The sequence below is a fragment of the Aulonocara stuartgranti genome (assembly GCF_965226115.1).
Source record: "Aulonocara stuartgranti genome assembly, chromosome: 6".
Lineage (NCBI taxonomy): Eukaryota > Metazoa > Chordata > Actinopteri > Cichliformes > Cichlidae > Aulonocara > Aulonocara stuartgranti.
The window spans coordinates 1936453-1962511 of record NC_138944.1 but is presented as its reverse complement, the minus strand read 5'-3'; the positions used below and the strand labels follow the sequence as shown (position 1 = coordinate 1962511).

At 47.6% G+C, this 26059-nt stretch overlaps 1 protein-coding gene across 7 annotated transcripts in view; it reads right to left on the bottom strand.

Moving 5' to 3' along the window:
- The window catches only part of sh3pxd2aa (SH3 and PX domains 2Aa), a 101450-nt gene that overhangs the window by 17891 nt on the left and 57500 nt on the right, over positions 1–26059 (bottom strand). For 3 of the 7 annotated variants that reach the window (XM_082536304.1, XM_082536305.1, XM_082536308.1), the window contains exons 7-10: positions 24286–24330; positions 19446–19574; positions 5682–5795; positions 2068–2151 (exon numbers count right to left, since the gene is read on the bottom strand). In XM_082536304.1, the coding sequence (XP_082392430.1) occupies positions 2068–2151; positions 5682–5795; positions 19446–19574; positions 24286–24330 (372 nt within the window). Of the gene's footprint in view, positions 1–2067; positions 2152–5681; positions 5796–19445; positions 19575–19644; positions 23159–24285; positions 24331–24501; positions 24627–26059 lie in introns of those variants that run through there. The other 4 variants (XM_082536306.1, XM_082536307.1, XM_082536310.1 and 1 more) reach the window with 3 other exon arrangements.

The window sequence follows — 26059 nt, the reverse complement described above, 5'->3', positions numbered from 1 at the left end:
CACACAGAGACACACAGAGACACACAGGGAGACACAGGGTCACACAGGGTCACACAGGGAGACACAGAGACACACAGGGAGACACAGGGTCACACAGGGACACACAGGGACACACAGGGTCACACAGGGACACACAGAGACACACAGGGAGACACAGGGACACACAGAGAGACACAGGGACACACAGGGTCACACAGAGACACACAGGGACACACAGGGTCACACAGGGTCACACAGAGACACACAGAGACACACAGGGTCACACAGGGACACACAGGGTCACACAGGGAGACACAGAGACACACAGGGACACACAGGGTCACACAGGGAGACACAGAGACACACAGGGAGACACAGGGTCACACAGAGACACACAGGGACACACAGGGTCACACAGGGTCACACAGAGACACACAGAGACACACAGGGTCACACAGGGAGACACAGAGACACACAGGGACACACAGGGTCACACAGGGAGACACAGAGACACACAGGGAGACACAGGGTCACACAGGGACACACAGGGACACACAGGGTCACACAGGGACACACAGAGACACACAGAGAGACACAGGGACACACAGGGTCACACAGAGACACACAGGGACACACAGGGTCACACAGGGACACACAGGGACACACAGGGTCACACAGGGACACACAGGGACACACAGGGTCACACAGGGACACAGAGAGACACACAGGGAGACACAGGGACACACAGAGAGACACAGAGACACACAGAGACACACAGGGACACACAGGGTCACACAGAGACACACAGGGACACACAGGGTCACACAGGGACACACAGAGACACACAGAGACACACAGGGAGACACAGGGACACACAGGGTCACACAGGGACACACAGGGTCACACAGGGAGACACAGAGACACACAGGGACACACAGGGTCACACAGGGAGACACAGAGACACACAGGGTCACACAGAGACACACAGGGACACACAGGGTCACACAGAGACACACAGGGTCACACAGAGACACACAGGGTCACACAGGGAGACACAGAGACACACAGGGACACACAGGGTCACACAGGGAGACACAGAGACACACAGGGAGACACAGGGTCACACAGAGACACACAGGGACACACAGGGTCACACAGAGACACACAGGGACACACAGAGACACACAGGGTCACACAGGGTCACACAGAGACACACAGAGACACACAGGGTCACACAGGGACACACAGGGTCACACAGGGAGACACAGAGACACACAGGGAGACACAGGGACACACAGAGACACACAGGGAGACACAGGGACACACAGAGAGACACAGGGACACACAGGGTCACACAGGGACACACAGGGACACACAGGGTCACACAGGGTCACACAGAGACACACAGGGACACACAGAGACACACAGGGTCACACAGGGTCACACAGAGACACACAGAGACACACAGGGTCACACAGGGACACACAGGGTCACACAGGGAGACACAGAGACACACAGGGAGACACAGGGACACACAGAGACACACAGGGACACACAGGGACACACAGAGACACACAGGGAGACACAGGGACACACAGGGACACACAGGGTCACACAGAGACACACAGAGACACACAGGGACACACAGGGACACACAGGGACACACAGAGACACACAGAGACACACAGGGTCACACAGGGACACACAGGGTCACACAGGGAGACACAGAGACACACAGGGAGACACAGAGACACACAGAGACACACAGGGACACACAGGGACACACAGAGACACACAGGGAGACACAGGGACACACAGAGACACACAGGGAGACACAGGGACACACAGAGACACACAGGGTCACACAGGGACACACAGGGTCACACAGGGACACACAGGGACACACAGGGTCATACAGGGACACACAAGATCCGATGGGGTCACCAGAGAAACATGCATCTGATGACAAAAACTGCAAAATGTAAAAGTCCTGTGTGTGTGTCTTTCTGTGTGTGTGTGTCTCTGTGTGTGTGTCTGTCTGTGCGTGTGTGTGTGTCTCTGTGTGTGTTTGTGTGTTTTCATGTTCACCTCTGCTCTGCTGGCGGTTAACTATACCGCCGAGGGTCCAGCGGCGGTCCAGCCTCTTCAGGTGGGCTTTGCGTCTCTTAGTAACTGATGAGGGGGAGGGGGGGCGGAGCAGCAACCAAAAGACAAAACAGACGAGTTAGTGTAAGAAGCACGTTTTAGCAAAATGAGCTGTTAGTCGTCATGAACACGTTCAAACTGCTTCTCTTACAGGAAGTGTGTCTGTGAGTTTTAAAGACTGGGTGAGAAACGAAGCGGGACGAGTCATTTCAGCCATCAAATCCTCTGCAGTACCACGGAAACGAAATGAGGGGAGCAGGTGGACTGCTTGGTGCAAACTGACTGTGTTGGACTTAAGAGGACAGTAATTGTATTTTGCCTGGAACAGCAGACCATGGCATGGCTGGAGGAACCAGCGTGTAAGCTACAAACCCCACCACACTGATTATCAGGGACCAGTGTGACCAGCACGCTACATGCTGTTTGTTAGCACCAGCTGATAATTTAGCACTCTTCCAAATGTGGACACGTCCGCCTTAACAAATCAGCAAAGCCGGGAACACAGCGGTGTCGCGTTCAGGCTCCGATGTCATCGTCAGAGCTAATAAGCTCCTGCTTGCTGTTCCAACAAACACAATGCAGCTTATTTTAGGAGCATCCCAGAAGCTCTGCTCCACATCGCTTAAAATAGCACCGGCTCGATTTCCTGCAGGATCCATACCAAGCTACACGGCGCAGCTATCAGAGGCTCAAATCTGAAACAAGTTCACTGAAGTGCTTCTGACGTCCAGTGTGACCTGCGGCGGTGCAGATGCACACCACGTTTAATCCTGCTAACACTGACGCTTCAAAAGCCGATAAGGACGTCACCGTGGTTACGTTCATGGTTATTATGCCGTCTGCGGTTATCGCACACACGAGAACACCAATCACAGACACAGCTCCAGGATCTCCGAGGGCCTCGACACATTATGCGGCTGCCGTGTGTCGAACTCTTAACCTCGAAGCTTGTACGACGAAGCAGCGATCAAACATCGTGAGCCGGTTTCCTGTTCTGCTGCCTCCTGAGGGAAAAATATTAATGACGGGAAGGATGGAGGGAAACAGCAGTTGTCCTCCGTCTTTCTTTTGCCTGCAGTAATTTCATTTCTTCTCCGTCTTCTGTCCTCGCTCATCTCTCCATCGCTCCTCTGACTCTGCTCCTTGTCACTCGCTGTCCCTTTTGATTCCTCTCCGGCGCTCCTTCCATCCCACCGAGCGCCATCCCGCTCCCGTTGACCTCTTAATTGATATATTGGCTTAAAGGAAGGGACACAGGGAAATGTTATTTGGAGGTAATTTCAGCAGGGCTGGGCGCGCCTGTCGGTTCCTCCCTAGCGAGCTGAGCTGTCAGTGGAATTAGGTTACCGACCACGCGGAGATAATGAGACGTAAGAGACGATGGGAAGCAGGAAGGGAGAGATCAGGAATGAGAAGTGACAATGTGTGCAAACACAAAGACACCAGGCCTAACGGGAAAATGGGACTGACGGAGGATGAGGGGGAAGAGAGTGCATGTGTAGCTGTGAGCTTTGTGCAGTTAATGTCAGCCTCAGATGCCAGCTGATGCCAACTCTGGTTTATTTGAGGCTTTTTAACAGAGTATTCTTACGCAACGTTGCTCCTGTAATCCGGTTCCTCTACCTGGTGTTCAGTCACTTACTCTGGAACCACAAAAGGCTTTAAACAACTTTCTACATGCCTGAGATACGTGGCTGTATTGATAGATCTGCTCTGACTGGCATCATATCGAGGCACAAGTAAAGGAAAGAACTGCAGCCTGAAGATTGGGGCTCACAGTGTTGCACCTCTAAAATAATCGAATGAGATTAAAAGACAGAAAAGAAACATAAAATGAGAAATAATGCAAATAAAATTAGTCTGAACTGATTCTGGTTTAAAAATAGAATAAAATTGGGTTTTCAAATGTTGTGGAGGGGAGGTTCCCGGTTTAGGAGCAGTCACAGCAAAGGACCTCGGGACAGCTCGGACAGCGAACTCGTGCAATGCCGGACAAAAGCCAGTTCAAAAAGTGACAGTAACGATGCTAGTATGGAAATATGTGGTCTCGCTTTCGAGTGCTGGTTAGTAACAGTGCTGCAGCGCTTTGGACCTGCTGCAGTCGGCTCACTGATAACAGACTGACACCAGAGTAAAGATGAAACGAAGGCATGGACAGCTCTCTCAAGGAATAGCTTCACTTTTGTGAGCAGCTGGAAATGAAAGAAACGAGCTGTGATGACATCATTGATCTGTTTGTCAAAGTACGCTGTATATGACAGAAAATGTAACACACACACACACACACACACACACACACACACACACACACACACACACACAGGCCTCCTCTAAGGGCTTTTAGAGGCTTACCAACCAACACCTGCTGCTGTCCGACATCCAAGGAAGCCAATCGAGGTGTTTCAGAGGTCACATTAAAACCAAAAGAAATAAAAATGACCAACGATAAAAACAATAATGATGATGATGGTCGAGCTACCGTGAATGTGAGCGGAGCTGTTTCTAGCTGAGGTTCCAGCAGATGAACAGGTGACCAGATCATTCAGATGCTTCGCCCTCTCTTCCTGTTTTTGTTAAAATTCTAGCTCCACTTTTCTCAACTGAAAGTGTCCAGTAGTAAATTTAGCGAGGCCAATGAAAAGAGCGCAGCGGTCAACCTGCACGAAGTCAGAGCACGAGCCTCGTGCGTGCCGTTTCATTCAGTGATGTAACATCCATTCAGTTCAGCTGAATAAATCAGACGTCAGAATCAACGGGCAAAGCTACAAAGATATAATAAGCCTAACGTATTCCCGAGAGCTGGGTGTTGGTGTTCGGGAATCTGCAGCCGATGTCAAACAAGTTCTGAGCACAACTCAAAAACAAACAGAAACACCATTAACAACACATGCATCCAATCAACAGGCAGCAAACACTCCGGCACGTCACAATGTAACAAAACACTAAATCTTTGTTACGGGCGCTGCCACCTCCTCAAAAGGAGCAGCGAGTAACAGCAACTGAGCTGTTTGTGTTTGTTTGCCCACTGAAGCATGGAGCCCAGCATGTGTCGCAACAGAGACGGAAAAGTGTTTGCAGGAGGATCCAGCGGGATTCTACATCCCATAAACTGCTACATGCATCTGCAAATAAACTGCACGCATGCGTCTGTGCGTTTGCACGCTCCAGATCTCAGAGGGGGGGGGGATGACACAGTGAGGAAATGCTCCGTCCCAGCAGGCAGACTAAACATTCAGGAGGAAAGGGTCGCAACAAAACGAGAGCCGTGGCGTCCCGGGGGAGCTGGAAGGAATTTTCTGTGGTGCCAAAATATTGCAACCCCGTTGGCTGCAGTCTGGTACCATTTCACCGTGCTGCTGCCGCCACTGTGGTCTCCAAGGTTCCCAATGTGTGACTGGAAATGTGTTTGTGTGTTCAGCACTAACTTGTGGATGATGTGATGAGAATGAACACAGAAGGAAACTAGAAAGGATGGGCTGCCCCCTGCACACGCAGACTGACGTTTATGTCTTTAAGTTTTATGAATGTAACAACGCCGTGTTTGTGTCAGCACTAACCTTCGACAGTCCTGGATGTTCCCAGATCCAAATCGTCTCTGGTTCCATTTTGCGAGTCGAGGTATGTGGCCGGGACCCAGCCCTGCTCCTCCGCTGTGCTGACGAACCACCAACCTGAGGAGAACACATTAGTGCTGTCAGTTAGGCCTGACGGATGTCGGTGAGCACACCAGCTCGGGGGCAATTTGCACCAAAAAAGAGACGTTACTGGATACAGCCCACGTAGGGGTGGGAGAACAGCACGTCTAATAGGCTGCTCCTGTCTGTGTGAGTGTCAAAGGGACATCTAAAGGGAGCTCGTGGCAGCTCAGAGTTTCACCTTCCTGGAAAGTGGTGTTCATTACTAAACCAGACACTGAAAGACACAGAAGTGCTGGGAGTGCTGGGAGTGCTGGGGCGAGGAGGAACTCATCACCGGTGGTTTAAAACAGCACTCGGTGATGCTGCTGAAGATCAACCTGCTAGGACGTGTTGGGCTTTTAAAGACACTGCTACCCTTCACTGACTCACAGTCAAACATGCTGTGCTGCTGTTGTTTTGCAGTCGCCTGTAGTCCATGTTTGGTCCATGCTGGTTCCTCCAACTGATGATTCAACCACACAAACAATGACAAACATCTTGAGGTCTTACATAATGTTTCATACTGTACAGCACAGTCAGAGTTCCTGGGTTATGAGCTAGGACACCGTGGTGTGCACCTCCCGAGTTCCCCTTTGTTCCTGCAGCTGCTGTTTAGCTTCTCTTTCACCTCCAGGTTTGGTTTGAAAAGCAGGATTTCCAACAGTAAACAGGAGTTTAAACCCGGTGACCATCCCCCAGAGGAGGCTTTAACCCTGTGAGGTAAACTTGGATCACAGGTTCACTGTGTGATAGAAAAGTCAAGCTTCGTATGAGATGAGCTGTTACTTTCGTGTTGAGCACCGGTGCCAGAGGAACTTTACTTTCTTCGTGGCTTGTTAGCGTCTACGATGCCGCTCGAGCTGACTGCCACGAGCTAGCTTGTAGCCTTCGCTCCGTTTTGGTGTTTACAAACAAACGCTGGACAGGATTTCACTGGGAAAGTTTTTGGGGGTTTTCCAATTTATATTTGGAAGACTTTGTGAAATATTTCAGGTGAAACAAAAAGCTGCTTTTGGTCCTGATAAATCAGGAGTTACTGGATTCAGCGTTTGTGAACTGGGAACATTGGTGCCAAATTTTGTGCCAATCAGGCCTTTGTGGGCGTGTACATATGTGGTAAACAACAAAAGCCAACACAATTCATCACCAATGCCTCCGTGAAGTTCACCACATTTACCCAACTTCACTTAAAGCCACAGCAGAAACGTCACAAACTTACAGACCCTGGTTGGTCCATCTGCACGGGAGGACAGCCTCCTCCAAGAACGAGGTCAGAAACTTGATTATCTACGTTTAACTCGCTTTCCTTCTGAGGCTTGAAAGGCTTCCACTCACAAATGGCCTAAATCATGGCGTAACATCACCCGTGGCGTTCCCCTCTTCACCCACACCCTGTGGCTGCACAGCAGAGATCACGTCTTGATTGCTACTGGCAAAGGAGAAGTTTGTGGTCACATCTACGTTACGCTGCTACAGCGCTCGCTGAGCTGACTTGACACAATTGCAGAAACACATGACACATTGGGTGGCGACCAAAACCAAAAGAACCCAATCCATTTACATAGATCACAGTCTGACAGCTAGCATGCGTCTGTAAGCAAAGGCTGTCGTCAGGCTGTAGTGACGACATCGACAGCACCAAAGCCCCGTTAGCCATAAAAAGCGAGGAGACGTGGCTTCGTTAGTGTGCTGCATGGCTGCAACCCAACGTGTGACACATTCTTCCAGCCTATACAGGGATGATATGACGGCAAGAGTGAGGTCATACGTGACAGCATTTCACTCCTTACTGTGGAAAGTACAACAATAGTGTGGATGTCCTGGGTCTGTCTGGTCTAATGTGAGTGTGCGCATGCAGTGGAAGTGATAATGTAAAAGCAGTGGTTAGCAGTGGTTATAAAGGAGCTAATAGCAACAAACTGTTTTTCTTTTCCCAAACGAGTCCAGCAATTAAGTCATCGCTGCTCCGCTGTATTTACAGCCATATGGCTCAGCTCTCTAATGCGGTTGGAGAAGCCTGGGTGAATCAATTCATCACGCCCTTTTTTTATTACCCGGCACGACACCAATCACAATAATACGTGTTATGAATGATGCGGAAAATATGAACGCAACATAGAGCTGTATCATAGGGAAAGTAGCAGTAATGGCAATGAGAGGTAGGTGGTAGAAGTGAAGAAGTGTGTTCGCAGCAACAGAGAGTGAGCATTGGTTTCAACTTCACAGCTCTGATAGGAAGTAATAGTCACAGCTAGAATTCAAATCATTTCAACGATTAAACTGAGCCTACAGTCACATCATTTGGACTAATGGAAAAACACGTCGCCACTGCCGGGAAAATCCACTCTTAGTTGTAGAGTTATGACAAAATAATGCATTTTCCTCCACTTCAGGCTAAATGGGATTAAGTCATGATAAAGATACAGTCTTCTGGAAATTACTGGGTTACCTTATGTCATATTTTAGCAGTAAAATAAATTAATATTAGACCACATTATACTCACAGCTTTTCTTTTATACAGACAACAGGAAGCACGGTGACAGAATCAATACCCAGTGCAGCACTTTGAATTTAAATGATCGTCTCACGTAACAGAGCAGACATGATGCTGTTTAAGTCAGAACAGCATGAATGGATGGAGGAGCAGCAGAAGCTAATGTGGGTTGCAAAGCGACTTGCAGGAAATGAGTCCAGGTTAAAGGTCAACCTGCTCGATTTTGATAAATATACACCAGCGGTGCCCAACCCCCGGGCCACGGACCTGTACCGGGCCGCGAGAGTTGAGGCTCGGGTGTGAAGTTTATGGTAGCTCCAGTGTAGCTTCCTCGCAGTCACACTGGCTGTTTGTTGATGCTCTGACTCCTGCAAACACACAGCAGTGCAGTGTGACTTTGGGAGAGGTCGGAGTTGACAGGGCTTGATATGAGGAGCAATCGCTTTCATATGTAATCCTATTAAATAAATCTGATACCATATATGGTCAGTGTTGCAAAACCTTGGGATGATTAAGATTTAAAATTTGAATTTAAATATGACTTTCTTTGTTTGATGTATTCAAACAAAGAAAGTCCATTTTAGTGTCATGTTGTGCGTTTTATTTTCTCTTTCGCTGCAGTGTGAAAGGTCCACCTAGCAGAAAGAATAGCTTGGGCCATATGAAACGCATTAGGCCTTTCATAGGCTGATTCATTGCGACTTTTAAAAAGCTGAAGAAGAATTGGAGCCACCTGTACCTGCTGGAAAAACAGAATCATAAATCTCCCACGCCAGCAGAAGAGACCGAGGTGACTGTTTGCCATCAACGGTGGCATGTGTGAGCGCCCCAGCTGACGCATATCACATCCTACCTCCAGTAACTGAAGCCAACAGAAGCAGGAGTTTGAACAGAGACAGAAAAAGCAGGCGGCTGAACACTAAAACTAATCAAACACCTGCCAGATAAGACGCAAGAGCTTTGCAACATGAACATCTCTGCAGCACATCTCAGTCCGCAGAGACAATGGAAGGCTCGACTGATGCCAGAACCACGAGGACTGCAGGAGCCAAATGTGGGGAATTAAAAGCATGAAAAGTTTCCTCCAGACCGCTAAATAATAAAAACTGGCCCAGTGAAGAAAGCCAGACGCCACCACTCTTTAGCAGCACCGCTGATCAAAGCTGATGTTAGAACGTTTATTCGAGGTTTTAAAGAGAAAACAAAGAAAAATGAAAACTACAGCGTAGATATGAACAGGCTGGGAGAGTTCTGGGGTTCTTCAGCCCGTCTCACACATGCACATCAATACAAAACATCTCAAAGGGCAGAAACACACGCGGCAGGCCCGGCCTCCATCGTGTGCACACATGCTATCATAAGGCAAGCTTTTGACAGGGCCCAGTTCGCTAATAAATCCAGCTCAGGAGAAAGTGGGCACAGTAAAAACAGATAAATGAGGACCAGAAACACTGCTGCCCGCCCACACACACACACACACACACACACACACACACACACACACACACACACACACACACACACACACACACACCCTCTGCAATCACAAAGTGCTGAACAGCCTGCAGACAGAGCACGGGAAACAACACAGAGACACAGATGTGACTATAAGACACCAAATGAGGGAGACTGGGACAAAAACAGACAGTTGGCATCGCGGTAAACCTGAGCGCGTGAGAGCCGCCTGTGGACAGATTAGTTTTCACTGAAAATCTGTCTCGTAGGAGGAGATCTGGACCAGAGATCAGCAGCCAGACGGAGAAACTGTTCTCAGAGTCAGTTAAAGCAAACTAGAACTTGTCCCAGCATATGTGTGGACTAAACTGTCCACGTCTGTGTGTGGAGGGCCGAAACACTCGAGAAGGGCTAAATGCTCGTGCTGGCGTCGCCTGGATCCTCCAAGCATCCCACCCTCTGTGACACCTAAAGAGTAAAGTACTGGCAGCTACTTTAGAATGGAAATACTTCAAAGTAGGGCTAAAGTGGATTCAGGTGAGGATGCACACTGTGGAAAATTATCTCCTGAAAGTCGTTCCTGATGCTGCACAGAGCTGTACAAAGAAAGCTTTCAGGAAAAGTCGAGTTAAATATTCAGAGAGGTCAGCGGTGCAGGATGCAGAGTCTAAGTAGTCAGAACACGATTTCTTCCAGTTTGGAGACAAAGTCATGGATGTTCATGCCAACGCACAAGACCAGCCACTGAAAATGATCCCCAGACATCTACTTGTGGAAGCGATAATGCAAAATTTGTTCGTCTTCTCTAGCATTAATCCAACGTTTATTGTGACACGTGCTTTCTGCTTGTCCGTCACTGCGTGAAGGATGCAGGTGGTGACATTTTAACTTGAATTTAACCTTGGAGAAGAGGATGAAGCCACGGCTGCAACAGTGTTGGCGTGAGCTATGAGTGCTGTGAGTTCAGAATAAACACGGCTGAGGTCGGCATGTCGGACTCTTCGGGATGCTTCAGTCGAACTCTGTGTGACAGTCTGACCCTCCGACTCGATGACTAATCATGTCCTGGTTGTGCTCCTGACCTGACGCGCTGCCTTTGGGCTCGGACACGGCACAGGTTCTTTCATTAAAGACTTTCATGAACAGGGATGATCTTCAGCAGAAATGTGGGTCAGGTTTACCCACGAACACTGAGCGAGTGTGAAGTCCAGAGTTAAACTGCTGAAATGCACAAGCAAGCGCTCAGAGCAGGAAACCCAGGCCTAGCAGGTGGTTATTATTCTTTCTATGCGTCAGAACTTTTGTTTGCACCTTCAATAAATAGATTCATTTCTCGTTTCTGGAGAGACACGGAGCTGTCGCCCTCTTCTTAAATCTGCCTACTGTACAGGGATTCAGGGATTGTGTCACCAATGAGCAGAGCAATCCCAGAGCTCCCCGAGTCCTCTCGACAGCTGTAGCGTGTGCCGTCTCTTTACCCGAACAGTAAAATAGAACCCGTGCAGCAGCCGCGCTCTCGTTTCTGCGCCCACTTACACGCTCCTGAGCGTCTGTCTGACAAACTACACCCAACTGTTCTGGGGATTTATGAAGCGTTCAGAAACTAATGACTAATATTCACATAGATAGATTGTGCTGCCACATTTATACACAGACACAGCACAAAGCATAAATATGGAGACAGCAGAGGGGCAGTAATTGGCGTCTCTTACAGCGCTGGGCTCTAATTGGAGCTTCTAACTACACCAAACCTTGGCAGGCAATAATTGCCTTTTTTCCCCACAGAGGGAAAGTGGAGGTCACAGTGAACATAGTGGAACAGTAACCGGGACGAGCCGGCTTATCAGTGACTGAAACAGGCCTGGGGGGGGGGGTGCTTTGGAGGAACAGGAGATACACAAAGTTCTTAAGAGCAAACGCGATAAAAAGAAGACAGAGGTGAGGAACAGAGCCAGAGCGGGAGGAGGAAAGTGAGATTAAAAGGGTGGTATGGGCAAAGACTGACCGAGGGAAGACAAAGGAGGGGAGCAGATGTTTGGCTGGAGCTTCAAAGCTCGAGTGTTTCATGCTAATTCCCCTCCAAAAACAGCACCTCACACTTTCCTCTCACGTTCTCATTTTCTGGACCGCTGAACGCTCATCAGCTTCTACAGGGAGGTCTTTTATTAATGTGATATGCAGGGGTTACCTACGAGATGACTGTCATTTTTGTTCGTTCCCTTCAGCTTCTAATTGGGAACAGATCCCCTGGAGAGCGGCGAGGACTGGAACGCAGTGCTGCTTTTCAGCATTGAACTACTTGCTTATCTTTCTGCAGAGTTAGCAGGAGGAGAGATTCAAAGAATAGGAGAACAACAATTCTCGCTGCCTCAAACCAGCTGCACAATTAGCCACAGTGTTATCTTTACCGTGAACTGCAGCAGCTTCATAAATGAGATTGGCCTGAAGCAGTGCTTTTCTACCAGAGATTTTCATCATCATCATCCAAAAATATCCTTTTGATCCGGTCGACATGCTAAATGTTGGTGACTGAATGTTTCCAACTGAAACCCAGACCGTCCTCAGTTAAACCTGTGTACCTACACAAAGCTGGGATTCCACAGACTGAACTCTGTGAAGCTATAAAAGTCGTTAAAGAGAGAAGAAGAGTGAAGAGAAGAGCAGTGCCAAGAATCATCAGTGTTAATACCTGCTGCTTTATCCAAAAACTCTGAAATGCAGCACGAAACATTTCTGTAACAAGCGTCTGATCAGTATCCTTAAAACTTCCTTTAGTTCAAGCGCCAACAGTGAGCTCAAGCTACACACAGCATTTAGCATTCAGCACATAAAATACATTTGATTTTGGTTTTAGGGTCATTTTTTTGTGGTTTGTTACTGATTGGGATAATAAAGCGTTCTGAAAGTGTAACAGCTCTAATTTGGCTCCTTCATTCGGCCCCTTTATAAACTGCCAAGATGCGACTCAACATCGAACAGCTCAATAGACTTGACCAAAATCACTGCCTGCTGGAAACATGCAGCTACTTCTACCTCTGCTGCTTGGTGGCAAAACTACTGCAGTAAGTACTGCCTGTAAAACTAGAGCTTCTGAAAGCCCAGCCACACAGGCAGAGAGCCCCTTCATCGACAGCTAACTGTTTCTAGTTTTTTATGTATAATTTTAGCTAGCTAATTTAACTGTTTATCCAGCATGTTTAGGCCAAAAATGTCATGTTTGTCCATCCTGCTAGCTAGCAACCCAACTGCTACACATAGGGTTAGGGTTTGGTTAGCTAAAAAACAAAAACATACCTTGTTGAAAGCTATAGAGCTATAGCTTTCAACAAGGTATGTTCGGTCCCAGTTGAAAGCTAGCTCTAGCTTTCAACTGATTAGCCATACTTTTAACAAGCTATAGCTAGCTTTCAACTGGGACCGAAGGCTATAGCTAGCTTTCAACTGATTAGCCATACTTTTAACATGCTATTTTTAATTATCTATGCTTTTGTCTAGCCTGGTTAAGCCACCCTGTCATTATACAACCTGCAGAAGTGTCCCAGCATTCAGTAGGCCAGTGTTTCCTCACTCGCCAGCTTCTTATTTAATTCTGTATGAAAGGTTTTTTTAACCTGAAACGTTTTTCCTTGTTTCACGGAGTTACTTGATTACTCGGCCTACTATTGTCTGTTCCAAGAACAACATTAAGGTTATCATGATAACTTTTGAAAGTCAGCTTACACTGGAGTAAAATCCTTCCAGAAACTTCCCCTCCACCCATCTCACTAATGACTTAGCACAGTACATTTAATAGACTGAAACTTTGCTATGGAAATAACTACAACCTACTTTCCCAATCTACAGGCTTACATCATTCGTCCAGCTCTCAAACCTTCACGGGATTAATGTTTCATATTAAAAGCATAGATTTCACATGGTGTGTCACTTTAAAGCACTTCAAAGCTAGTCTCAAAAAGAGTTTATAAAAGGGCACCCAATCCTCTTAGTGACAAATGTCAAGGTTCTGGTCTTTACTGATGAGCAACGGTGGAAGCATTACATCCCAGTTTGAAGCTCATGTTACCTCCTGGAAGTTTTCATAAAACTTGGGGGTCTTGTGACTGAGCCGACTTGTTACAAGTGAAAGGGGATAGCTGGCAGCAGGAACTTCAATAACCATTTTTGGTCAAACATCACGATCAGTGGAGTGAGGCTAAACCTCTGCACTGATCATGTGTGTTAGCATGTGTTCACCTCCACCCCCTGAAGGTGGCCAGCTTCAAGTACAGCAGCCCCTCTCAGCTTCCAGTATCCCCAGCCTCTCTGAGCTCGACTCTAAGAAGTGACTGAAGCACTTTAGCGCCTTTTTACTGCCTGAGGGTGAAGCTAGCTAATGCAGCCAAGCTAGGGTGTAGTGAGATGATAGCACACCATCTTCTGGATAAACCACCTTGTTTAATGCTGGCTGTCAGTATTAATGCTCGCCCGCAGCGTGCTGTCCGAAACAGCCTTTTTCTGATCCAGAACATCCTCCGAGTTAGCCTTGGCACATCTTAATGAACAACATAATCTACAACTGAAGGCCTAAAGCAACGGACATGTCAAGCTAGGTTAAATACAGAATGTTTAAGAGGCTTTCATAAAGTTTTTATTTCACAATTTGGCACTTTGGTGATTTTTATGACCCACAGTGGTACATTCAATATTTCCAGCGTAACATTATTGGATATATTTACTGTGTCTTTCCTGTACTTTCAGTGGGGTTATTGATGCAGCTCTGAAAGCTGCGTTTCTTTTATAATTGCTCATAAATCTAAACCACAGTTGTGAGTAAACATACAGTATCCTTATACAAGGAGCAGAGCCTTCAGGGGCAGGTGGAGCGCCATTCTGGCAACTGCAGGAGAAGAAGAAATTAAATCCATTCAGAGACATTTTTCATCCAGCAGTCCGGTGCAAATTAATAAATTATTGCACAGCCGAAAGTTAAGACTTGCCCCGAGTTAACAGGAGCGTTTAATGTAAATGATCTAATGCTGAGGTTTCACTCAGTGTGTTAGCTCATGGCTCTCTCTTTATGAACCTCACTGAGGACAGGGCTTTGGAAAGGCGTCATGGGCTAGTCTAAGTGCTGCCATTCTTACCAGCTCCCCTGGGCACACGGAAAGGTGTGGTGGGAAGATGGTGCCAAAACTTCTGGCGTTGACTCTCCGTCCAACAGAATTTTAGCAGCTGACAATAATTCAACATAACTAAGATGTGGCATCAGTATTTCCATGTAGACTTCAGCTTTATGACAGAAACTGCTGTAACTTTCTTAAACGGAGGATTAGTATTATCTGGGAACACAGCAGGACGTCATACTCTATGAGGTGCTGAGTCAAGACCAGAGAAAAAGAAGCAAAGCTGTCTAATCTCTTAAAATCAACTGTGACAAAATGTTCTTGAACCCTGGCAGTAAGCAAGGCCAAGATATTTGGGCAAATGGCTTCTCCGGCTGGTGGGGCTTGGGCGGCACACTAACCCAAAGAATCCTGTTTGCAGTTTAGAGTCAAGGTCCTGCTGGTACATCCATTAGTCTCGGATGATGAAACAGGGGGAAGAGGGGTGTTTTTCTCCATATACTCTCTGTCTGCCCACAGAGAGGAAGGCTAGTCGCTGCGATTCAGAATTCACTGTCAAAGATCTCAGAAGGTGACGAATTAATCTTCTGAACACTCTTTATCTTTATTCTGTACAATTTTCACATCATTTCTGAACTTGTTGGCCATTAGACCTTAAAGAAATTAGAAAATGAAAGAAGAATGGGAGGGATTACACGAAGCAACGGTCATGTTTAAGACCCTACGCCAACATGTAGCTGGATTTGGGTAAAAAAAATGTGAATCCATCATTGAAATCAAGTCCATGATCTAGAACAGCCTGATGCAGAAACCTGGTATTTAGAAGACATAAAGTCAGCCCTGAAACCAACAGATCCAAGCATAATTTAACCAGAAACAATTAACCTGTGGAGTCATAAAAAGTCTGCCAAGCAGGGACTCGTTTTGTAGAGGTGCCTGGAGGAAAGCTGTTTGTTGGTCTACCATTATGGACCAGACTGAACTGTGGTCTCCTCAAAATGGACCATAATGACTGCTGTGTTCTCATTAGCCTCCTCCTGTGGTTTTAAATGAAACTCGTTGACTCTTTGTATCTGCTGGACTGACGGAGTCTGCTACAGACGTCCACAGCACCAGTGGACGGATCCTCAGTTCTTTAGCAATGCTTTGAACTGTTGTCACGGGCAACAATAAATGTCCAAACTCCAACTCTGCTGTGAAATGTCTCAGCGTCGTGATGAAATGTAATCAATTCCATGTTGTTTCCCTAGTTTCATATAAAATGCAGATAAACAGACTGCAGGGATGTTTGTCACTAGATCTGGCAAATCTAGGCAATCCTCGACCTCTCTCCAACCCCATGACGCAAGATCGACACATCTATGACTTACAAGTTGTGACATTCACAAGGTTTTTACGTCGGTTTACGCTGACGTTGAGGTCAAAGTCACTGAGATTCAAACTCGTTTGAGAATTTTAGTAGATACACTTTGGCATCAGTTTGAAGCTCCTGTGTCTCCTCGTTCTCGAGTTATCACATTGACAAACTTAGGTGCCCACACCACCCATGCTGGGAGACAGCATACCCCGTCAGCCTTTTGGTGGCAGCAGGTGGCTAAAACACTGCCACAGCGAGCATGTCAATATGCTCGCTGAGTAAAAACTACATTTTTGCATTACAAGGTCTTTTTGAGATAAGAAGATACCTGCTTAATCTCCATGGCAAAGTCCAGGAGAGTGGAACAGGATGCCAGAGGCACTTGAGTACACCATGACAGTGACTCTCTGGGACTGCTGTGGCAGGACGAGCTGGTGTTTCGATCATCCTCATCAAATTCCCTGAGATCCCTCCAGGCCACACATGCTTCATCATAACCAACAGGGACCAGGAGAGTGGGCCAGGGACCAGGAGAGTGGGCCAGGGACCAGGAGAGTGGGTCAGGGACCAGGAGAGTGGGTCAGGGACCAGGAGAGTGGAACAGGGACCAGGAGAGTGGGCCAGGGACCAGGAGAGTGGAACAGGGACCACTTTTTTTGATCAAGCACCAGCTATAACGCAGGTCTGTGACTAATTAAAAACACCAGCCTTCCCTCTCTGTCCCTTCACATCACTGCCTCCTCTTACTCCGACACATCATATAATTTAACTCGTCACATATGCAGATTTATTTTCTCCAGCTGGAACATTGCCTCTCCAGACACTGAATGGTTCCCATGTCCAGACCAGAGGGAGAGATCCCGGATGGTGGCCCAGACCGATTCTGGTTCGCCCCATCCCCCTGATGCTTCATAAATCTATTTTTACTAGATTAGCAGTTCCTAAATTGTAAGATACTTGTTCAGTGATACACAAAGCGAGCTGCATGCACACCACCTCACAGAGCTCATGACTTAACCAGTTTCCAGTCTGATGACGGAGCTTGTCGACACTGCAGTGAAACAGCTGGGTCTTGACTTGTAAGGCCAATAGCTTCTCATAGAGGCAAAAATAAACGACATCCGGCTCCACGGTTGAACCCGTAATTATGTCAGGTCAAGCCTGCAGACACTTGAAAAACCCGACTGAACTCTTCTCTGCTGGAATAAATAAAAGCAAATGCATAACAACATGTGTGTCGAGTGTGCAGAGAAAAGAAAATGTGCATGTGAATGAAAAAGATCAGGTACACAAAAGGATTTCAACATTTCCTGGAGAGGATCAGAGGATAAAATACCACTCCACTCCACGCATTAAAAGAAAATAAGCTGTAACTAACAGCCCCAGTGTCAGTGTCTTTGCATTGAAGACAGAACATGGCACATCGGACCAGGAGGCTGCAGGAAAGCCTTGAAAAGCAGGAAGGGGGTTGTGGGATATTATTCGAGCTCTCAGATGTGTTTGCCTTGGCATAGTCTCCAAGTGATGTCACCATCATCATCATCACCGTTGCTCCACGTCCGATGACGACAGCGCACACATCCAGCTCTGAGACGAGAGTTCCCGAGAGCTCAGAAGCCGCTCCTATCGCTCCGAGTTCTGCATCCACGCTGCTTTTAAACACGCCTGGTGAGCAGCTGCTGTCAGGCCTCATGCACAGAAACAGGATCACAGGGAGAAACTACTGTGCAACTTGAGCCAACATGAATATTCATGACATAAAACGTTCAGCGATGCGTGCGCCTAACACCAAACGGTGCCTGCGATCAAAGTTATATCAGAAGAGTCGAGAGTTTCTAAGAACACTTGACATTAATAACTGGTTTTTATTCTTGTTACAGTTTCAGCTTTGAACGATTATGAAAACAAAAACAAACTATATGAGTCCTTTTTTCTTTCATATGCATCAAGTGAGCGAGGAGTCAAGGAGCCATTGGTGATAAAAAGGAACGACCATCGCTGACCTACAAGTCTGCAGTGCGCTCGTTATGCAAATGAGCTCTTTGGAAGGTTGGAGGAACCTGAAGAAGTCATTTGGATGATGATGAAATGTTTCACCCACCTCTAAACCGTTCATTTACTCAAAAACTTTTAGAAAAAGTCATAAAAAGTTTGATCAGGTGAGATTTTCACCGCACGCCACCCACGTATGGACCAGCTGTACGACCTGGAAACATCGAGTCGCTGTAGGGGTTGTACAGTCAGCTGAGCCCGTGTCCCACCACACGCTCACCTTTTCCAGCATTACTTGCTTTCATGTATTTACATTATCTTTCAAGTTCAAAGGAATGTCATGTTTTCAAAAAGTAAAACTGTTTTCGTCCTACACGATATTTCATAACATCATAAACAAAGCTGCAGTTCTCTCGTCTTCCTCATCGAGACAGGACCAGCTTCCCATGCGACGCCTTCGCTCTCTCTAAACTTCCCATAAAAAATCGTCTCATTTATGCTGATGTGTTCAAACTGCAAACAAACAAAACGCCAAATAAACAAAGATGTGAAAAATGTTGAGCTGCAGCCTAAACGGACTCAATAGTGCACGTAATCACAGATGTGCGAGCTCCGGATATCTCGAAGAGTATGGACTCATGTGTAATCAGAGTACAGATAAGAGCTGAGAGACGCAGCGACGTGCTGTGTCTGTGCCAGAGTTTCTGCTGTGAGTTGTGCAAGCTGCTGGCTGTCAGTGGCTGTTAGCACGGAAAATCAGATCCAGCTCCGAGGTCGCTAAACAGAATTCCAACGGGGGAAAGGCAAGGTAGAGCGTGGAGCGTCTGCTGATGAAGCAAACTCTGTCGAGGTGGTGTGTGTGCACACATATGATTACTGGACATTCCTGTCCACAAACCCGACTTCTCAGAGCCAAACAGCACCTCCAGGTGGTGCCAAGCCCAGCCAGGAGACGCAGGAGGCAGCCGTGTGTACATGACGGGGTTTTAAAAGGAGGAAACATAATCAAGAGGACAGGAGACAGCATCCAGAGAGGCGCTGAGTGAGCGTGGTTTTGTGTGTTTATGCCACTGTACAAACAGGAAGAATCAAACTACATGTCAAGCAGTTCAAAGCGTGTGCAGAAAACGCACTTTTCCTTTGTTTTCAACACAACACCTGTGAGCTACGATGTTTGGTTGTAGATCTAAGTCAGCACTTGATGCTCGGCATGTAAACTGAGAGCAAAAAAACATCCACTCACCGCTTTCGCTCTTCTCGATCACGTCCACCGTCTCGCCGGCCTTCAGGCTGATCTCAGAGTTCTCCTGCCGCTCGTAGTTGGCCACGGCTACGTACTGCTCCAGCACCATGGGCTCCGAGCTGTCAATCCCTGAGGGGAAGAAACAGGCCGTCAGCCACCTGCCCGCCGTGGCACCCCGCGAACGCCCGCCGCAACCAACCGCGCTGCCGCCGCGCGCCCGGTACGTCTCCATCGGCCGAACCCCGCTCCCCGCCGCTGTGCGTCCCTGCCCAATCAGAATGCGACCACACGACTTGGCTGCATAGTCCCAAACGTCTGGCCATACAGCTGAGTCGACCCTTGGCCCGCAGCGAACGACCGAGGAGCATCGGAAGGAGTCAAAACACAAGCGAAGAAGCGAAGGGAGAAGTTTGTAGGCGCTCCATCTGACATCTACAGAGGATCCATGACCTGAGGCAAACTCCCAAATCCAAAAAGGAAAGAGAGAGAAAAAAGGGGGGAAAGAAAAAGGAGAAACAGCAGAGCTGCTAACGGTCTGAAGGGAAGACTGGGGAACGAATGAGTGGAGGAATGGTGAAGTTTCCCTGTGGAAAATCAACAGTGCGGTTGAGAGGAAAGGCCTCCCCTCCGCCGCCTCTGGGAGCCAGCCGTTGGACGGGGGAGTCTGAGGGGGGGGTGAGCACACCAATCATAGCAGTCGGCACTGCTGGCCTTAAATAGAAACATATGAGGCGACTAGAGAGAGAGAAACAGAGGAGGAGGCTGGGTCCATGTTTACGTGAAACAAAAGAAGAAAGAGTTGCAGTTGGGTTAACCCGCTCTGTTTTCTCCCTCCGCTCCAGTGTTTAACCTCTTAGACGCCAGCGCTTTGCTGAAGTCACATGCTGCCTATCAGAAACGCTTATTTGCCTGTTTGGCCACAGGGAGGTGACCCCATGCAGACTCAGATGAACTTGACTAGCAATTACTCCACATCCTGTTGTTCACAGAGACGCTTTAGCGAGAGTTTCAGGAACCGAACGTTAATGCAGGAAGTAAAAATAAACAGTTGCTGTGGGGCCAAAACGCTATAAAACACACACTTTCCAAACTGGTCCAATAACCGGACCCTTTGAGGTCATTACTGGTGATCGGGGGCGATCGTGGCTCAAGAGTTGGGAGTTCGCCTTGTAATCGGAAGGTTGCCGGTTCGAGCCCCGGCTCGGACAGTCTCGGTCGTTGTGTCCTTGGGCAAGACACTTCACCCGTTGCCTACTGGTGGTGGTCAGAGGGCCCGGTGGCGCCAGTGTCCGGCAGCCTCGCCTCTGTCAGTGCGCCCCAGGGTGGCTGTGGCTACAATGTAGCTGCCATCACCAGTGTGTGAATGTGTGCATGAATGGGTGGATGACTGGATATGTAAAGCGCTTTGGGGTCCTTAGGGACTAGAAAAGCGCTATATCAGGGCTCTAGACTAACTTTTTGACATGGGCGCACCGGTACGCCTAACTTTAAAAATTTAGGCGTACCGGCACAAAAGTTAGGCGCACTCAAATTTTTCAACCGCATCGCTTAACACCGCAGTTTTACATGTGCACTTTCTTTGGGGGGGGGGAAGTCCATACAGACAATATTAATTTCTAAATTATTAACTAACAAACTTGTGCTTAAAGTGCTTTGTCAATATTGTAGAAAATGTTAAAAACTTAATCATCATCTTGGCCTCCTCTGACGACCTGTTTGCTGCTGTCTGCTGCTGAAAGGCCGTGGGGAGAGGGGACACTTGGGCAGTGCATTTACTGCAGCATATAATGTGCTTTTTCAGCATTCAAATATTGATGGCACCGTGTCAGAGCACTGGCTATGAATTTCAGACAGATCAGGCCTTAACTTAACAAAAAAGTTATCAATAGTTCTTTTCATCTTTTCTTATTACCCACAGCTACAGTACATCCACTTCTCTCAGGCCTAGGCTGCTCACTAGGGCTGAGTATCATCACTGATTTCTATAATCCATTCAATTCCGGTTCTCAAAGTCCTGATTTGATTCAATTTAGCCTCAGACAGTCAGAAATATTATAATTCTGATCATTTATCAGTACTGATACACATGAGACTTCATCAGAATTGTGAAAATCACAGCAGATGCCTTTGTGTGAAAGTAACTGAGAATAAAACACAGGAAAACATGAAGGAGATTTTCCTGGTCTGGCTTTTTATAGCAGATAACCTTAAAAATATTCTGCAATTTTGCATAATTTTAAGAAATTTAAATTTCTTCAGTATTGAACAGCAGAAATTAGGCTTTCTTGTCCGAGGTCATTTAAGTGAAAAAAGAAAAAGCGCTGTAAACAACGCTAGACTGGTGGGTAATAAGCGAATGAATAATGCAGAAAACAGATTTGAGACGGGAAACTGTTCCTGAAGTACAGAGAGAGAGAGAGCTGTGCAGGAAGTGTGATTTTTATCGTGGTGGAAGCAAAACAGCAAAAGTCAGAGGGAATTCATGACGACATTGATCAAATGTGAAGCGCAGTTTGCTGCTTCTTTTGCTGCAGGCTCGGTGAATTTTGGTTGGAGAGAGGCAAAACCTGCAGCTCAGAATCAGCGCAAAAAGACGTAAACACAGCGCGGACCCGAAGAATCGCTAAGCTCCGACAGCGTGTCCGTGTTCAGGCCGTCGGGTGAGAAAGACGAGAAAGACGAAGCTGATTCTGATGTGTTGGGTCCGCTCCGTGTTTAGGTCTTTGTGTGGAATCCGTTAATGAATTGATATCGCTTTATTCAAGCTACTCACCTCTCTCTTCCACCTGCACTTTCAACTGGACCACGGCCAATCAGAGAGGTCCCGCCCCTGACTATCTCTGATTGGTTTAGTCCACGATAGGGGCATAATGTGTGTCTGTTGTTGACCACACGGAGAGTTACAGAGATTTTTTTTTTGTTACCGGAACAGTTGGTCGCACCTGTGCGACCAAATATTTATTTTTAGTCGCACCACTGAAAAATTTGGTCGCATTTGCGACCAAATTGGTCGCACTCTAGAGCCCTGTATATAAATACAGGCCATAACTCCTACCCTGAACTCCAAAACCCTCGATTTCACTAGATTTTAGCGAACAAAATGAAAAATTCGTCCATTTCTGCCACATGTGTGATTTGTGGTTCAGCAGCTCCTCTGGGAGGAGATGAGACACGAGCCAGTCGAGAGACGTCATCGGGGTCTGTCCCGGGGTCTCTGGACACCGCTTCTACATCTCAAAGGTGACATCAATGTGGAACAGACTCAAACTCCTCTTCTTTATAATGACCACCAGGGGGCGATACCATTGATCTGCTGAGCCTATGGTCACGTATTTGGGATCATATTGAATAAAAAACTTAATTAATCCTGACATTGGCAAACAGCTTGTGATTGAAACCGGATGTGCTGAGTGCCCCCCCCCCATCACGTCTGGTTTTAAAACCCCACGATGACGATTCTGAAAAGACTCACGTTGAGTCTTCAAACCGAGACTTCAGAAACCAGTGGATGGTATCACACCAGCTAGATCCACCTATAATCCGTCTATAGCAGGAGTGGGACCTCCAGGCCTCGAGGGCCGGTGTCCTGCAGGTTTTAGATATCACCCTGAATCAAATGATTAGTTCCTTAGCAGGCCTCTGAAGAACTTCAGGACATGTTGAGGAGGTCATTTAGCGATTTAAATCAGCTGTGTTGGATCAAGGACACATCTAAACCTGCAGGACACCGGCCCTCGAGGCCTGGAGGTCCCCACCCCTGGTTTATGTGTCCTCCCAGGAGTCCAGGAGGCAGTCAGATGATGGAGTAGCGACGCTGCTCGCTGCCTGTCCTGAACAGCCGAACTCCTCACCCTATCTCTGGGGGAGAGTCTGGACACCCCACTGTTAAGGTTAACTGTCTTTAGTCCTGCAGTACACAGAATGCAGCTAGCATTGAAGCATCTTGGAAAATGTTAGGCATTTAGTGCTTTAGTACGCCTCAAACACAGTTAAGCATCTTCGCATGTGAAGCAGGACTGGCATTGAACACCTTGGAATGCTCATAAATTTACTTCACCACTGGGTGAGGGCGGGAATTCCACTTTAGCATCTCCTCCAGCAGGATTAATGTGTGAGTGAGTAAGCAGCGTACGTGGAGGACGCAGTCAAAGCCAGCCTGAAGTAATAAAGCAGCACAGATCCAGCTATTTGAAAGCTTTACGCTGCGGTAATGGCAACCACGCCTTGCTGAGCAATAAAGACCGCTTTCCTTCTTCTTCGATATTCCAGAACCGATTGCAAAACATTCCTTGTCTAAGTTAATAATGTTTGAGAAAGTTTTACAATTACTTTTTGTCCCAAAGCAGCACTTTGACAGTTTTAAGGAACAACTTTTGATATCTGAGCCTCGGATACGTGAAGCTACACGAAGCTACGCGCTTGTATACTGTCAGGAGAAATGCTCTCAGCTGGAACATCAGCTGTTCTTCTTTGGTCGCCCTCACTCATCATTCCTGCACTCCCACAGTTAACGGAGCTCAGCGGCAGCGATCAAAACAAATGTGAAAGATCAGACTTGACACCTTATTTCACACCAATGCACTTCATGCACCACATGCAGGCCTGAAGTCCACGTTCTGCAGCCAGCTGCTTTATGGCTCCAGCAGCTCTATCCACCCGGAGATGGATGAGAACGCTGCAGACAGAGAAGCTGAATTTAAGCGGATGGGTTAGGGGAAAGAGGGGGGAGCATGCAAAGCAGATGTTGAGAGAAAGCTGAAGTGCGAAAAGAAATAAACCGAAAACCTAAAAGGGATGCAGCTAGCATGTCGCGCGAGCACAGCAGCGCATGCATATCTACCTGAGGCCTCTTTCCTCGGGCTGTCTGTAAAGCCGTACATCCACACTGCAGACGAGGAGAAGGAAGGAAAGAAGCAGAGAGAGATTATTCAGTTTGACGGCATGCAGAAGCAAAACTATGTTGCAGCACGCCGCTCTCACACCCACTGAACACGAAATAAAACGTGGCACAGATAAGATCCTTTCACATTTAGCACCGGATCCAGGAATGACACACCAGCTCCACTTCTCGCTACACCCATCCCACCCCCGTTTCATCTTTCTCCATTTCTTCCATCGCTGTGTGAGGAATGTCTGAGGGGCGTGAGCCACTTCTAAAGACGCTCCCGTCTCCACACCGAAAACACCAGCAGCCCCAAACCAGGAAATTAAACGCAATGCATCAGAGGAGACGGGGAGGTGCGAGCATGACACAGCGACTACACTGTGATGACTTAAAGCGTCGTCTCGAACCAGACCAAACTCAAAGAAGCACGTCAAAGTCATAGCAAGGATCAAAGCGTGGAGGCGCCTCCACAACACTAGAAATGACGCAGCTTATTTAACCCAACGGCAGAGGCCTAAATGCATCTACAGCACCTCATCTGAAGCGTCTCGTAGTTCTGGAAACAGCGACTGTGCGGCTGAGACGCAGCCCTAACCCGACCCCAGCGGATCGCTGGTGACCCGGCCGGTGGCAGTCTTCTGTTTCGGGGCCAAATCGGTGAAAATGTTTCATTTGAACACTAAAGAATAAACACGAGGATAAACTTATGTATGTGGAGCGTTGCAGTATAAATAAGCTGAATATCAAACAGGGTAAACGAGTCTGACGAAACAGTGTTTCTATCAAAGCTGTGGAAACGAGCATCAAACGAGCATTTCTGACAGGTTTACACTCCAATAAAACGGCAGACAGTGAGTGTGGAGCGCACTACAGGGAGTCGTTCAGGACACCAGCACACATACGAGAAGTGAATACTCCAACCACATCATCTGTTTTCTGCAGCACACAATGCTGACGGCAGCAGGCGGCTGAGCAGGTTCTCAGACTTCTGTAAGATGGGAAAAGCTTAAAGCCAGAAGTGTTAAATATCTAAACTGGAACAAAAACGAAGCCAAACAGAAAAAAGGTTTGTGCGCATGTGTTCTGAGCGAACAGCAGTTCAAAGATGATCAGAAGCAGGTCTTTATCAAATAAAGCACAGCAGAGTCCACATTCAAATTCAGCACTGAGGTAAACGGACGCTCTGATTCGCGGCTGTACTGGGCGCCGTCCCTGTCGTGAGGCCGCGGCTCTCCTCCGTGGACTCACGTGAGATAATAAAAGCTAAATCCCCTCTCGTCGTCCTCCTGAGCCTCGGGCGCTCTGGTGGATTGAAGTTAGCCCCACAGGGTGGGATACGGCTGGTCCCAGGTCAGCCAGGGTCAAACCCTACACACTGACAGTCTACCGTTATTATTCCCCACCCGCCGCTCTCAGAGCCGCTCGCAACATCTGAATGATATTAGCTCTGCTCTCCACCCTAACCCTCTCCCCCTTCAAACAAACACGCACACGGACACTTAATTCTTTTCAGGCTTGGAAGATGATGCCACACACCAGCCGACCCGGCAGCGTTTCCTCTGTAATTTTCCTGCATTTCTGACCCCAAACGTCTACATTACCCAGCAATTAAGCGTCAGAAGTGACGTCTCTGAGGTACTTTTCTCTGTGCTTGGACTGCAGGGGCCTATCAGCTGTGTCCAGTTTTTCTGTCAACAAGTTGATGATAAGTACAAAAGTTGATTTTGCT